Source organism: Rattus rattus, chromosome 6, assembly GCF_011064425.1.
Source record: "Rattus rattus isolate New Zealand chromosome 6, Rrattus_CSIRO_v1, whole genome shotgun sequence".
NCBI lineage: Eukaryota > Metazoa > Chordata > Mammalia > Rodentia > Muridae > Rattus > Rattus rattus.
Window position 1 is genome coordinate 121142757 of NC_046159.1, and position 16886 is coordinate 121159642.

A 16886-nucleotide genomic window follows, 5' to 3' on the forward strand; every position below is an offset into this window, starting at 1 on the left:
ATAGTGGAGTGTTTTTCTGATTGGTAAGTCCGGGCGCCCAGTTGTCTTTTGTCTTGTCCATCTCTGTGTTTCTGTTTCAAACTTAACCTGGAGGCTGAGAGGGACAAAGTGGATAGTATTTTGTCACCAAGCCATGGTCAATGGAGGATGCTCCCACCACCTACCAGACACAGGAGAACTTACTAGTTCTCATCTGAATTCTGAACTGGCTGTGGGTCTATGGGCCTCCCATGTACAGGAAGAAGACCATCTGAGACAACCTTTTTGCTTTGTTTTTGTTTTCCTGGGAATGTTCTGTGTGTGTCCATGTGTATTCTGTTTGTGCTTTTTGTTCTCTCATACAAATTGTTCTTTGATTCCTAGGATGGGACAGTCACAAAGACCCCTGGGTCCTGAACTATTTTAAGGATTTTTGCTGAGCTATAGAAGACTCCAGTCTGGTTGTTCATCCCAGCAAACTAACCATCTTTTGCAGGAATGAATGGCCCACCAATAAAGTAGAATGGCCCAAGGAAGGGACTTCTCATCTTCCCACAATACAGGGTGAGGTTTAGTTTATAAGGCCAGGGGCCACCAGGACCAAGTGCCATATATCACTGCACTGGCCAAGAAGCCAGCTGCTTAGATGAGATATTTTTGGTTACATGCTTTGCTGCTCCCCACCCTTCTTCCTCTAAAGGAGTGTCAGCCTTGGTCTCCTGCTCTGTTTTCCCTTTCTGCTACCAAGGAGGATCTCTGTCCCCCTCCTTGTGTTCCTGCTCCTGCTGCCACTGCCACTGCCACTGCCACTGCCAGCCAGCATAGGCAGAGGGAAGAGCAGCCCTGACTCCCCTGAGTCACTGACTCCACTTGGAGTCCACCTCATACTCAGGCCCATACTGCCCAGAAGGCTGACTCCACTAAGGCCTTACCCCTCCAGGTTATGGGACTCCCCGGTGCTCAGGGGGGACAGTTCATGAGATATGTGCCATTTGCCAGGAATGAGCTTTACAATTGGCATTTGCAGAACTCCTCATTTTTAGAAAGACCATCAGCTCTCACAGGTCTTCTGGATTCAATCATGCTGACTCATCTGCCCACCTGCAATGACTGTCAGCAGTTGTTCCAGGTCCTTTCATGACAGAGGAGAGAGAGAGGATCATGGGAGGCACCTGGAAATTGGTTTGGAAAGCAAAAGGGTTGCCCACTCAAGTACAGGCTGATATCAATGCAACCTTCCTTTTGACTTGACCTGACTAAGATTTTAATACTGCTGGGGGTAAAGAGAGGCTCAGGTCTACCACCAGATTCTAATGGGGGGCCTCCAGAGAGGCTGACAGGTGCCCCACAAATTTATCTAAGGTGAGCCAGGTGATACAGGGAAAGAATGAGAGCCCCAGGGAACATCTAGAAAGACTTAAAGTCTGTAGGACCTACACTGCTTTAGACCCAGAAGCCAGTCAGCCGTGAACAATGGCTTTTATTAATCAAGCTGGCACAGACATCCATTGGAAAAGCTTCATTCACTGAATGGCTTTGCAGCCTGCCTCTGGCACCCAAAAGCCAGCCTCTATTTTCCTTTGAATGACAAGATTTGGAGAGGCTTCAGGAGACAACTGACTTGGACATGTCTGCCTCAAGGATTCAAGTACTCACCCACCAACTTTGATGAAGCACTGCATGAGGACTTGGGTGAGAACCAGCAGACCCACCACCAAATAACTGTGTTCAATTATGGAGGTGACATCCTGATTGTGGGCCCCAACTTGGAGACACGCCAGGAGGCCACAGGAGACCTGCTATAGATGGTGAGTCAACTTAGCTACTGTCTGCTAAGAAGACCCAGCTTTGTCAACTATGTGGGTGTAGGATAGCCAGCCAATGCATGCTGTCAGACTCCCAGAAGCAAACCATCCTTAGCATCCCAGTTTCATCAACCCCAAGGCAAGTATGAGAATTTCTGGAATCTGTCAGGTTTTGTAGACTTTGGGTGCCAGGGTTCACTGAGATAGTGAAACTGTTATATGAGGCTACCAGGGGCCAAGAAGAAGATGGACCCCTGAGATGGACATGGCTTTTAAGACTCCAGGAAGAGCCTTATTGGAAGCACCAGCCTTGGCCCTCATGGGCATTCACAAACCTTTCCACTTGTATGTGGATCAGAGAAAGGGGAGAGCAAAGGGGATGCTCACCCAAACTTTGGGACCATGGAAAAGACTTGTGGCTTATTTATCTAAGAAGCTGGAGCTGGTACCCAAGGATAGGGTAGCCAGCCTGCCTCTTGATCATACCTGTCATTGCCCTGTTAGTCAAGGATGCTGACAAAATAACCATGGAGCAGGAACTTGTTATCACCGCGGCCATGCTATTGAGGGAATCCTCAGAAATCCACCCAGCTGATGACTGTCCAACACCAGACTGGTACACTTTTGAATCCCCCTCACATAAGATATAACCTATCATCTATCTTAAACCCAGCCACCTTGCTACCTGACCCATCCTCAGACGTGCAATATGATTGCTCTATAGTTCTGGGGCATGTCCAGAACATCATGTCAGACTTGACTGACATACTCTGGCCAGACTGGGAAACATATCTACTTCACGGATAAGAGCAGCTTCATCCAGAATGGAATCAGATGTGCAAGGCAGTGAGTGGTACTGGACTTGGACTCTGTTATTTGGGCAACTGCTTTGCCTCTGGAACTTCAGCCCAGAAAGCTGAACTAAATGCTCTAACTCAGGTTTTAAAAGGCAAAAGGGGCCACAGGTAACATCTACACTGATATAGATAAGCCTTTGCTACAGCTCATGCACATAGGTCCATATACCAAGAGAGAGGATTACTGACTGCTGAAGGAAACACTATCAAAAATAAGGAAGGAATACTTACTGTATTGGACACATTATGGCTTGCTTTCAAAGTGGCCATAATTCATTGCCCCAGGTATCAGAAAGGGAACATGCTAGCTGATAAAACCAAAAGGGAGGCTACCCAAGCTTCCACTGCCAACATCCTGGTAGCTTTGTTGCCCCCTGAGCTACCAGCCATCCATGAATATACGGCTGAAGACAGACACTATCAGGGGAAATGCCAAGGACTTCACAGAAGAGATGGATGGTTGCTGACCTCTGAAGGCTGCACCATCCTACATAAGGAGTTTGTTAAGCCACTCATCCATCAGATTCATCAAGCATTACACCTGGTCACCAAAAACTGAAGGAATTGCTGTGAGGGGCAAGGTACAAAATATTTGACTTAGGACACTTGATTGATCAGTTAGTCTCAGACTGTGTCACCTGCCAGACTGTGAACTCCTCAGGCCCCAGTCAAGGAGCCACTCCAGGAACCGGAATCAGGAGTCAACGGCCAGAAGGAATTATTAGGAAATAGATTATACAGAAATAAATCCAGGAACAAATGGACATAGGTTTTGGCTAGTTTTTATAGATACCTTTTCAGAATGGGTAGAAGCCTACAAAGAAGGAGATTGCCAACATAGTAGGAAAGAAGCTTCTGGAAGACATTATACCTAGGTATGGTTTGCCTACCCTGCTTGGGTCTGACAGTGGATCAGCATTCATTTCTCAGGTAACTCAATCTGGAGCACAGGTTCTAGGGACCAACTGGAAATTAAATTGTGTATACAAACCCCAGAGTTCAGGGCAAGTAGAGAGGATGAATTGGGCCCTGAAGGAGGCTTAACCAAGTTAACCCCTGAAACTGTCAGTAGCCAGCTATTCCTCTTACCTTATGCCTTATATAGGGCTAGGAATACCCCTATGCGATAGCCCCCCCACACACTTTGAGATTCTGTATGGGAGGCCCCCTCCCATGATGCCTAACCTCCAGTCTGATATCTGAACTGAATATGACCAACATAAGTTTTTAAAATTATTGGAAGCCCTCCATAGGGTCCAGAAGCAACTCTGGCCTGCCATCCACCAGGCTTATGAGTCAGTCCCCTCGCCCCTAAACCTCCACTGCTTTGAACCAGGTGACGAAGTCTGGATTAAGAGACATAACCTTCAAGGCTCTGGAACCTTGATGTAAATGACCTCACACCATGATTCTGACTACGCCTATGGCTGTTAAAATAGACAAGATTGGGACATGGATATACCATTCCCATGTTAATGCTGCACTGTGGATAAACTGGGAGCTCTCTTACTAGCTGGGTACCCCTAAAGGGCAATGCAACAACCTTGTCATCAAGTTCATGATGGATGGCAAAAAGGAAGATTAGACTATTGATTCTTAACTTCTCTCTCCCCAAACTTAATACAGAACTGTTGATTACCAGACAGGGACTCTACATTGGAAATGATGTACCCCCAGCCTATTCCCACCTCTGCAACCATACTATAACCCCTAGTGTTGCAGGATACATGCTGCCCCCAGAGGATGCTTGGTGGGCTTGTATCTCGGGGCTTACTCCATGCATTTTATGGTCTGGTTCTAAATATAACTGAGGACTTTTATGCTGTACCCAGAGTGACTTACTACTCTGGGGAGGATGTCTTCAACCAGCTATACCTCCAAATAATCGTGCTTAAAGGGTGGCCATTTCCACTGTGTTACTGGGTTCTCTACTTGGCATAGGGCTGGCCAGAGCTGCTAGTATAGGGATCCTCAGCCCTAATACTCCAAGAGAAAAATTACAAGACACTACAGATGGTGATAGATGTAGATATAGAGGAGACGGAAAAGTCCATCCTGTGCCTGCAGGATTCCCCATCCTCCCTGGCAGAAGTAGTCTTACAGATCAGAAGAAGCCTAGACTTGCTGTTCCTCCAGCAGAGGGGACTCTGCAGCCTGAGGTAAAGAAAGTTGTTTCTATGTTCATCACTCTCAGGGGTGTTCAAAGAATCCATGGCCTTAGTCAAAAAGAGACTACAAGACAGAAGAATAGAAAGAGAACAGTCTCAGATTAGTATGAGTCCCTCTTCGACTGGTCTCCTTGATCTCTGTCCTGACCAGTCCTCTTATCCTACTGATGTTGACCTTGACTTATGGTCACTGCATAATCAATATAGATTATTGATTATAGATTAGATTATGTAGATATATATCAGATTATAATTAGATAGATTTCCATTATTCAATTGATGATTCTCAAACAATACCAGTCCTTAGAGACATCTCAAGGATTTGAGTTGACCCAAAAGGGGAGACAGCTGATTCCATGACAGGCTTCAAATTGGCAGTTGAAGAGAGTAGGCCTAAATTTCTGTTTCTAAGAACTGGGCAATTCCAGGAAGTCCAGGCCTCAGAAGCTGCCCCACCACCTGGCCTGAGGCAAGGACAATGGGGCAGCAGCAGTTTCCAGACTTCCTCAGCAACACTTTTCAGACTTTGCCAGCAATGGTTCTGGAGTGTCTGTAGAGATAAAACTGATGATAGAGGTCACCTACCGCTCCCCAGAATTCTCCTAATGTGCTTTAAATCAGGCCTGCAAGCACTTGAGGGTCTGTAGCTTGGAATGGGAGACCCCAGCATGCTGGACTTCTGTAGAATAAAAAACACTCTTTGCTTTAAAAAAGAAAAAAGAAAAACTACTAGCAAAACCTAGTCAGATATGTCTATTTTTAAAGAAATTAAGGTAAAAAAGAGCAGCTTCTGCCAAATTAATTTTTTCCTGTGTATATTTGTTCAGTTAGTTGACTTTTTCTTTACAGTTTACTTTTTCTTTTTGTTTTTATCCACTCTTCTAAAACATCAAATGACATGGTGATTTCTGATTCTAGCATAGGAATCCTACCAGACAGCTAATTTCTCCAGTACTCTTGTACTCTGAGTTGGTGGCAGACACCCAGAACATTGCTAGACAGAGAAGTTAGCTATTGTCTGTCCAATTCCTGAAATCTAACTGATAAGCATTCCATGCAAAAAGCCATTTTTCAAAGCATAAGATTGTTTACTCCTCCTGGAAATGCACCCAGAAGAAAAGGCAGTGGCAGAATAGAATGCTAACCCTGCATTCATCTTTAAAGTCTAACAAATCTAAGTCCCTAGGCATAGTGTGGTAGACACCACTGTCAAACATCTATAAGGCAGGAACCTGGGGTGTCCGTAGTATTACTGCGCACTATAGTTAGAGTGCCCTCTGAAAAGGCCGGTGGGTTTTAGAAAGGGCACTCACACCCTTCCTACAAGACAGCTTTCCTCTGTTCTAAGCATTCCATCAGTCTAAACAGTTTCTGCTTCTGCACTGTAGCCAGCAGTGAGCATGCAGTTTCAGCAGCTGTATGCCAAGCACAGGAGAAAGCATGGGAGCCCAGGTCTGCAAGGGCAGCCCAGGCCCAGGGAAATCCATTCACTGATGAGAGTTCTTCAACCATCCCTGAGTTAGAGGGGTGACTTACCAGAATGAAAGGAAATGTCCTACAGTATGGTGATGAAGTATGTCCTACAAACCCACAGCAAGACACTTCCAGAGTGAAATCCAGAGGTGCCTCTGTGCAGGGGGCTTGAAAGGCACCTAGTGGGTGACTTAACTGGAAGTGGAGTGAAGTAGGTGGTGAAAGGCAGACTGCCCATGTAGGACCTCCTGGGTTCCACTCCTGTTCTGCCCGTGGCCAACTGTGTAACCTGAGGGCAGGTTACCGACCAGCCTGGTTCAGTACCGCTGCTGAGGGGAGAACATGAGTGGCTGGAACCAGCGCCAAGCCAGCCAGCATCACAGCAGCAGAGCCTTCCTTCCGAGAAGAGGAATGCATGGACAAAACTCCTTTCCCCAGTACAGCAAATAGTGGACTCAGTATAAATCCATGCCCCAAAGTTTGTTGTTCCTATTTCTTTAAGCAAAAGTATCCCAAAACTTTATCATAAAGAAAATCATAAAGTCTTAAAATATGAGTATGTGTGTGTAAATAGTAACTTTGAGATATTTAAAAACCTGCCAGCTTTTCCTTTAAAATATGCATGTGTATAAAACTGTGTGTGTGTGTGTGTGTGTGTGTGTGTGTGTGTGTGTGATGTTTTCACTTGACAGGAACTTATCAAGCAAGTGAAAGCGTTTTCCGTGTCTGTGCTTTCCTGAGCCATCTTGTACACAATACAGTGAGGACTTGAAAATGTAGGTTAGAGGCCTGACTACTTTGCCACAAGGAAATTGCATGACTCGAATCCCAAGAGTTCCTTGTCTTTCCTGGAGAGGTCTCAAGTTTCCCACCTGAAAAATAAAAGCTTAGACATCATGTCCCCAGAGTCTTAGAAAGGTCACATTGCTTGGTCCCTTGTGGTCTTCCTTTCAATCACTGTGAGGCTGGACATAACTCCCTGTTACTCCCCACTATTACTCCTAGCATGTCTCCTCCTGGCTATTGAACAACTCCTGACATGCTACTGTAATTTCTTACCTAGCTCTAAGTAGTAAACATGTAGTCTCCAAATGAAAATCTTCCATTTCATCAGAATGGAATCATCCCATTTTGGAGTGACTCATTCTCATACTTTTGGTATTTACTGGATTTTTTTTTCTGGGTTTTCCTAGCAATGCAGGTTCTAGTAGCTTTGTGGGAAGAAGTTCTCTGTCATTTTTTTCTGTCCTATGTCACCTACATTGGACATTTAGGTGATTTAGAGATTATCAAAATATTTTTCTCCTCCATTTTGTTGCCTAGTCAGATGAAAAATATTTTCCTTTAATTACTGTCTGTTTTGCTGATGGTTTGTGTCAACCTGCAGGTTCAGTGGACGGAATCCTTGAGACTGGTGAGCTCTCACCACAGTGGCTTCCAGGTTTCATGTTCTATTAAAATGTCCTCAGTTCTACAACCACCTCACCAAGGCTAAAGATGTGGTATTGCTACAACTTATTTGCCAAGTATTTACAGTAAAATAACATCACACATTGTCACCATTATTTCACAAGAGAAATGTAACACTAAAACCCAGGAGGAGGGGTTGGGGATTTAGCTCAGTGGTAGAGCGCTTGCCTAGCAAGCTCAAGGTCCTGGGTTCGGTCCCCAGCTCCGAAAAAAAAAAAGGGAAAAAAAAAAACCCAGGAGGAAGTCAATGTTAGAATAAAACATAGTCCCTGGACAGAATAAGTTAACCAACCTGATGGTCTTATGAGCAACTGTCTACAACAGTTCCCTTAACTTTTCTCAAATCTCCTGAACAGAGAAGAGGTGTCAGGGATGCATGTGTGGGCAGTGGATGTTTAAGAGGCAGCATGCTACCCACTACAACAGTTCTCTTCTAAGGGTGAGTTTTAATACAGGGCCCCTTGCCTCTGGTTGAAGTTTGCACTCAGCTCTGGGCTTTCTACATAGATTTTTATTTTGGGATGTTCCAGAGGACCAACTTGCACATGTCACATAACCTATGTGATACAGACATAAGCTGAACCTAGAGATGCTCTCTCATCTCAAATGGATGCTCTCTCTCCACACTGCCATTTTCTGCTTCCATCTGTTGTAGAATCTGCCATTCTCCATCTTATAAGCTCAGGCTTCTGAAACCTTCCTTTATTCCAGGTAAATGCATTCTCTTTGCTCAACATGTTTGGACCTATCTCCCCTTAAACGTTTTCTATTGATAATTCACTTTTTGATTTTTTTTCTTGGATATTTTATGTATTTACATTTCAAATACTATAATCTTTTACTTGTATCTATTTCTACAATAATTAGTAATCACAAGATTGTGGATGTAGAAAAAAATCTTTTAAAAATTTCTCTCCTTTAAAGATTATTAAGTTATGGAGAATGGCCTCAGTGAGTTGAGACAGCCACATAATATTCACGACAGTGAATTATGACAGGTAATGTGACCCTTCGTATCTGCAGCTGTTACAGAATAGAAGGTAATGAAGTTGTAAGATGATATATTTTTACCTATATGAGATTTTTTAAAGGAGTCAATGTAAACACTGAGAAAATAGAAGATGAAGGGAAGAAAGGGTTTGGAATACCACAATCCATACTAACACATGTAAAAATATTCCTAATGATATCACATCTAATAATCTGTTATGATAAATACATGGAAAAGTCTTCGTTGAACAAAACCACTTTCATACATCAGTAATATATATCCATCTGTTTGTCTAGTTTTTGTGGATGAGGACTGAATCCAGGATTTCATGAATCTGAGGCAAGCACTTTACCAATGAGCTATGGTCACAGCACATTTTATATGTTTAGACACTGGAATTTGGCCTAGAAACATCTTCTCTGATTTTCCCCCATATTAAGAGCTTTTTCTTCCCACAAAAGAAAGGACTGAAGAAATATAACCTGGGTAAGTACAATTCTTCACTTCATCCCCATCCAACATGAACATGCATACAAAATGAATACTGAAAACTGCTAATATATAGTCTCCCAGATTATTCCTTAAAAATAGTCATACTAGCATACATCTTACTAAGTTTTGAAATTAGAAGAATTCCATCACTTACCAAAATAAGTCCCGATATTAGTGAGGAAGTGCCTGTCAGGGCCACGTAGAACTTTGGGGTTAACGTGTTCAAAAACATGCTCACTGAAAACGAGGAAAAGAGAAAAAGCTTGAGAAAGGCATGCCTGTAATCAGTAAAACTTTCTGTTTCTTAAGATTGTGTGTGTTTGGTATGTATGTGCATGTATGTATGTGCTGTAGCCATCACATGGGTTCTAGAAACTGAACGCCTGCAAGAACATTTAATTCTCTTAACTACTGAGCCACCACTCGGGCACCTAACTCATTTATTTTTATTCCTTGTGAAACCACTTGTTTCTGCTGACCAGAATTGCTAGAACCATAGCAAAATCCCACTAAAATGAAGAACTAGTACACTGATTCAGAAAGGCAGATGTCAAGCTCTACCCTAAATGCTAAAATACCTGCCAGGGAAAGTGCAATTGTGGCATGACTGTTAGAGGTTATAACCAGTGGTTTTCTGCTTGCATTTGAGAAAAAAATGTTTGCCTAGTAATATTAACCCGGTCAAAAAACCTATGGTTGAGGAAGGTGTAAGTCTTAGTTACCTACTGCTATTATTTTGCTCAATGGAAATGTTCTCAAATTGCCTTCTAAAAAATTAATGTTTGTACCCATAAATTTGTCCTATTCTCAACCTTAGTCAGAGAAACTTGTTTTTGCAGTAGGTATCATCAATGCCAAGACTCATAACTGGTCAATGTGCTGAGAATAAATGACAGTTGAGTGTTTGACTGTAAATCAGACATTTATTCTACCTTCAAAGGTCAGGGAACATCACCGAAGAAAGGGGGGGAAAGGAAGATAAGGACAAGTAGATGGGGAGGAATGCTTTCAAATGCTGTCTTCTGGACCTGGCCATCACGCTCATGAACGTACAGCTGTGATGCTCAACTGCACATGACCTACCTAGACAAGCCAGTCAATGTTCTTGTCTAGTTGGGAGAGGGTTTCAACCCTAGTTGGGATGCTACTGGCAATTGATGGCTGCTAAGGATGGGTGAGTGATGTCATTTTTCTTTGTGATATTTCAGAGGGAAGATAAAAGACTCTATTAGGACTATTTGCCATTTTAAATTAAGATTATGTGGTTCTAGTTACCTGGGACTAAAAAAATCATTTGTAATTAGATACCAGAACCACTAAGTGAACCCTTTGTTTTGCTGGGGTACTTGACACTGGCCAGCTGGAGCTAATAAATTAGCAATGACTAAGAAGAGACCAGCATGACTGAGATGACATCTGGGAAGTGCTTCCTCAGAGTCAGCACACACAATCTGTGGTCCGGAAGCAGCCAAGGTTGTACCTTGTGCTGGCAGCTGAACTTGGTCATGTGTAAGAGTCACCCAGGTGGTGCTAGGTTTGAAGGCACAAAAGGGTCATACAGAGCAGCTGAGAGTCAGCACTATGAGAGACCAGGAGAGACTACTGGTAAACATGCAGTCTCAGTAGCAGTTGGAGGCCCACAGTTAAAGGAATCGTGCAGAGAGGTTGAGCCTTGGCATCCTAAAGAAAGCCCTGGCTATTGGTGAAAGTGTAGCCTGGTTGTAGCAAGAGGCTCCAGCACTGTGGAGATGCCAGGACACCAGACCACCAAGAACAGCAGCAGTAGTACAGAGGAACCAGCAGGAGCCTAGAAGACAACTGTGTGCTGTAAATGGTGGAGTTAGAGAAGTGGCCAAAGCCCCTTGTAGGAACCCTGAAGATCATGAATGAATCCTAGACATTGGACATTTAGTTATTTACACAGTTGGAGTTTGATTTTGCTTTGTTCAGATTGTGATTGTGCCGTCATTCTTACCTTTCGATGTAAGAAAGTGTTTAAGTTAATTATGGCTTTACAGGAACACAGAGTTGTGAGATTTCAAACTTTTAAAAGGGATTTATAGTTTTTAAATAGACTAACATGTTTGAATTTCAAATACGTGCAACTTTTAAGCTTATCAGTGTTTTGTACTATGAGTTTTATATTAACATGGCATCTTGGGGATAAATGAAAAGGGAAAGTTCTAACTGAAAAGTGATGTTTGTCAAGTTGACAAGGGGCCAACCGTGCTTGCTAGTTTTATATCAGCTTAACACAAGTCATCTGAGAGGAAGGTGCCTCCATAAAGAAAATGCCTCCATAAGATCTGGCTGTGGGCAAACCTGGTAGAACATTTTCTTAACCAGTGCTTGATACGGGGGAGGGCATCTCATACTAAAATAGCATCTGGGTGGTACCCGGTTCTGTGAGTACAGCTTACTGACTTGCTCCACACAGTTTGCTCAGCCTCCAGGTTCCTACCATGTATGAGTTCCTATCTTATGATCCTTCAGTGATAAGGAAGACTAAGCCAAATCAACTCCTAAGTCCCCAAGTTGCTTTGCTCGTGTTGTGTTGTTTTGTCACAGCAGTAGTAGCCCTAATAGGCAGCAATGTCGACTCCAGCAAGTCACCAATAGAGTAGTCTGTGAAAATGAAAACCGACACGGGCATTGATAATGATGGCTAATTGCAGGACGCCCAAAATGACTGGTGAGGAAATCCAAACCTGTACCAAGATCATCTTTCTTGGCCATTCATACATAAAACATAACTCCTGATGCCATTAGCATGCCGAGATGCGAGTCTCTGAAAATCTGCTAAAATGACAGCTTAGGAGATGCGTTTTTTAAAATCTGGAAATAAAATATCTTCATAATATACTGTAAATAGTCTTTTTTCTAGGTGTATTTTATATACATAGCATTTTTATCACCTTAGGAAACCAGTTTTCTATGCAGTCAGTTCAGTTAGGCTTAAAAGCACAAAAGGAGTCCCTCTCCTGCTGCCCCTCCTCTCCCTGCTCTCCTGCCCTCCTTGTGTTGGCTCTCAAGCTTTTATGCCTCACAGTCCTCTTGAGAAATGCTATGGCATTTATCTTTGTGAGGGAGAAGTGAGGAGACTTATTTTTAGACTCATCGCTAAGGTAAGAACCCCTCATAAATCATCCTGTCTACTCTTCCTCAACCCTTGATGCTGCCCTGGCATCTGTACAGGGATCCTGTTTCTGCTTTACAGAGCAGCCAGCTCCATGGGGGAGCTGAGCTTAACAATTTCTTCTCTCAGCTGTGGTCTGGGAAAGTACTGTTGGAGTGTGCTATATTAGTATGAACAACAGCAGTGCTAGGTTTTCACGCCACCTTCTCCCTTGCTAGGGAGAGGCCATGACAGCTTTTCCTGTCATCATAAGGACTGGCCAAAGCCTGAATAACCCTAAGGAAAAGTGAAGCAAGATCTCCAGTGGTGGGTTTCCTTTCACCCACCTACAAATGGGTTCCTACAAATAGGCACTGTGAAGAACAGCATCCTGATGGAAAACCAAACAAAAACTTGTACATTTCACTTTCTCAGATATTTATGGTATGTTTTAAGCTAAGTTTGAAGATGATTTTAAAGTTAAATATAAATATAGTAATAGTAAGTCTCTAATGCCTGGGACTTTATATTTCCTCCTCCTCCTCCTCCTCCTCCTTTTCTTTCTTTTCTTTCTCCTCCCCCCTCTCCTCCCCTCCCCTCTCCCTTTCCTCCTCCCCTCCCCCCCTCTCCTCCCTGTCCTTCTTCCCCCTCTCCCTCCTCTCCCTCTCTGTGATCTGTGTGTTTTTTCCAAAGTTCAAATGCAGCGTGAGATGCATGTTAGGTTCAGTGACTACATTCTTGATAAGCCAAGAATTTACCCAGATATCATAAGATACTATGCCCAGAGAGGAAGACACGGGCTATACAGAACCCTTAAAATTAGTCATCTGGGAGGAAAGGAAGGGAGAAATGACATAACTATATTATAAACTAAAAGACAATGGAATAATGATTTACATACTAAAGTCCAAAGACACTTGTCTTGTTAAAGCAATTTCCATGCAATTTTTTTTCAAAATACAATGTGTGTACTTAACTTTACCCTTAAACAGAATGTCTTTAACATATTTCAATCTTTCAGCAGTAGCTCTACCAAGATAGACACCAACTGTAGTACCATTAGCATGTAGCAATGTATTCTGAAACTGAACACTATTTTCTTCCAAAACTAAGTGATTTAGGACAGAAATACTCAAGTCTTTTCATGCTCTTGGTTAATTTTTCATTGCATGCCTGCTCTCATATGTTTTCTCTCCTTTATGATGTGCTATTTAAAATCTGTTGTAAATTCAAAGGCAGATAATCAGTTGTAGCTCAATAAACTACGTATGTCCAGTGTATATCAGGCACTCTGTAAAGTGTTGAGGAGTCAAACAGGTTGACATACAATTCTTGTCTTTAAGGAACTTTGTGTAATTCTGAGAAGCAGACATGCTATTATGATTCCGAGTGCCGCTGAGGTACTCTTTACTTAGCTCTGGCCGGGTGGGAGAAAATGGGCATCAATGTGCTCCTTTGAGAAAGCTTCAAAAATAGTGTTGCAAAGCACATGCACTAGAAGCATGCAAAATAAGAGCTGTGATTGACAGCCAAAATTAAAGGGTCTTTGGCAATCCTTTGAGGCTCTTCTGTGTTCAATCTATGCATTGGCTTTTTTCTTATAGTCTGAGGAATTGAAAAGGCTCGACTGCTGAATTCTTGACAAGCAGAGAATCACTGGAGTGAATGACACTTGTTCTCATAGACAGCTGTGTGAGTGATGGAAAAGAACACTCCCAGACTCTCCAGTGTTCACACTGGAGGGCACCCAGAGTGTCAGCCATGCAGAACATACAGGAGCTTTCTTCAGCTTCAGGGGAATTTGGTCACTGACTTTTCATTTACCCCTCCTTCATTGGAAGTTACACAGAAAATATTATTAAAATATCAGTGGTTATGCTTAGGAAAACAGCACACTCCAAGTTGAATACAGGAACTCATTACTTAAAGTGCCCAACAGAGGTTCACCATATTGTTAATCTACTATAGCAAATAATATAAAATGCATTGAAATAACAAGAAAGGCAAGAAGTACATTAACAAGAGCGCCGGGGGGGGGGGAGGCATCTGTACTCGGAAATAATTCTTGATAGATCTTGTATATCTATTAATATTAGCTACTTCATTTAGTTATATGGTACTTAGTTCATCAAAAGTAAGCTACAGATCCAGCACTGAGAGTAATATATAAGAAATTAAAATAATGAGGTTGAGCCTGTGCTTTTTAAAAATTATTTTTATTTTTGACAATTTCATAAATGAATACAATGTGTTTAAACATGTGTCTCCTTTTATCTTCTTTTATCCCACTGACCTCCCCTCTTTCTTCTGAACTTGTACACACACACACACACACACACACACACATACCTTTAGAGAGAAAATTTAGATGCCCAGGTAAAATCCCAGGATAGTTCATATACCAGCAGAAATGTTAATAGATAAAATCTAGAGGGAGCAGGTATTGTCTCCAACTCAATAGGTGAGAATGTTGCTTCTTCCAGGCTGTGAAAGGATTACCCCCAAACATGAGATTAAAGTGGAGAAAAGGGCAAGTAGACAAGACAATGTGCATGTACACAGAAAGGAATCAGGCTAGAAAATAAGGTACATTTGGAGGCAGAGTAAAAGAAAGGCCAGGTCAGGTAGACTTTCTATTTGTTAGAGGTGCTGGAGACCAAACGGAAAACCTCACTCATGCTATTCAAGGGCTCTACCACTGAGTTACAGCAGACTCCCAAGCAAGGCAAAGAAGGTATTTACTGTTCCTAAACTGAATCCTGCGGAAGACAGTGGTGCCTGATAGAAACAGGGTATCAAGTCAGACTGGCAACTTTGAGAACTACTTCCCAGGAAGTTCCTGAAATACAACTAACACTACAGGAGTAAGCTTAAGAGGTGTGTGTGGCGCTTGACCGTATCAGATAAAGAGTGAGCATCTAGGTAACATTGTTGAAGTGAGGACAAGGTCACACTGCCAGTGAGTAGAGACAGTGAGTGCTGGGCTTTTGTATAGGGAATCAGGCCATAAACAATCCATCATGATATGAGACCTAAGAGAATACAATATGAGTATCAGAGTAAAACCCTTGTTCCATACTGGGAACAGGAGGCCTTTGAAGAAACAAACACTTCTCTATTCTCACACTACAGGTTTAATTACTAGAAATGCATCAACTGTTCTGAAAGTCTTCTTGTTATACATGCCTTTAAGAGAACTTACAACTGGGTTAAGGTGGAACATTTCAACTGATTTGATTTTAAACCTAATAACTACATGTATGTATATTCCTTTCTCAACAGATGAGACTGTATGACCACACAAAAACACCTTTCTGTTTCATTCTGTTCTTTGTGCTATTAAATGATTGGCCTGGTTTGTTTTAAAATCCTTTGCTAACTCACCTTGCCTCAAAGTAAGGTGACAGTTTGGGCACAGAAGCAACTATAGGCCACAGGGTGGTAAAGCTCAATATTAATTCGAGGTACATTATTTCTTATTCTTTTTTATTCTTTCTTTCTTTCTTTCTTTCTTTCTTTCTTTCCTTCCTTCCTTCCTTCCTTCCTTCCTTCCTTCTTTTTTCATTCCCTGAAAACTTAGTAATTAATTTACTTCTCTATGGGTGGAACCTGGCCCCCAGAAGAACTGCTTGGAGCTTGTTGTGTATGATCCAGAGAATGATCTAGAATATCATTCACTGTTGTGAATGAGTGGATTTATTAAGTTCTAAACCATGAAGGAAGGGAATGAGAAACATCATCTAATTGAGTACTTACAGTACCCAGCAGAAAATCACTAGGGAGCCCATTTAAAGTGGCCAGATAGAGTTTGCAGCAGAGTCCCAAGCGAAGCCAAGTGTCCCTTCTCATGAGATTTCTGAGTAACCACAAAATAACAGAAGGAAAGATTACCAAATCCAGTAGAAATGGACTTTGGAGGTCAGGGCTGTGTGGTGGACTTCTGGGCTGAACTTTATATTGAGTTCATGTAACTTTCCATGGCTAACCTTCCCATTGCAGGCACTTGTATAGTATGGGATATAGAACAGTAACTTCTGCTGGAAATGGTTCACCTTACAGCTGTCGTCCAGGACACTATGTGCTTGTTTGCTCTTGGGCCGTTTTGCTATTCTCTCCCTCTCTATCAGAGTCCAGCCCATGCCAGAAATTGGAGAATACAACATACTGACTGGTTCTGCAAAGCAGGCAGGGCAACCCACTTGCAGACCCAGAATCTCAGTGAGGCCCCAAACACATGGCAGTTATCCAATATAATGTATATTACAGAGCTGTTACAGCATCTTCCTCTGGCGGTCTGTGTGTCCAACCAAGGGGTAAGGAGCCACCAGGCAAGCCAGGACACTGGAGTTCAGCTGCTACCTACCCACATCTGGCTTCTCAGAATAGGCCTGGAGCTTCACTATTTCTAATTTTATTACTATATTTAGCTTTACGTTTGCACCAGATAGCCAAATTATATTCCAGGGGGCACCAAACATTCTCTCTCCAGGCTCATGACTGGAAGTGTATCTCTAAGTGTATCACAAACGCACTGCG

At 42.6% G+C, this 16886-nt stretch overlaps 1 protein-coding gene across 4 annotated transcripts in view; it reads right to left on the minus strand.

Annotated features, from left to right (window-relative positions):
• The window catches only part of St7 (suppression of tumorigenicity 7), a 233844-nt gene that overhangs the window by 112867 nt on the left and 104091 nt on the right, over positions 1-16886 (minus strand). For all 4 annotated transcript variants that reach the window (XM_032906915.1, XM_032906916.1, XM_032906917.1 and 1 more), the window contains exon 2: positions 9390-9472. In XM_032906915.1, coding sequence (XP_032762806.1) covers positions 9390-9472 — 83 coding nt within the window. The remainder of the gene's footprint in view (positions 1-9389; positions 9473-16886) is intronic.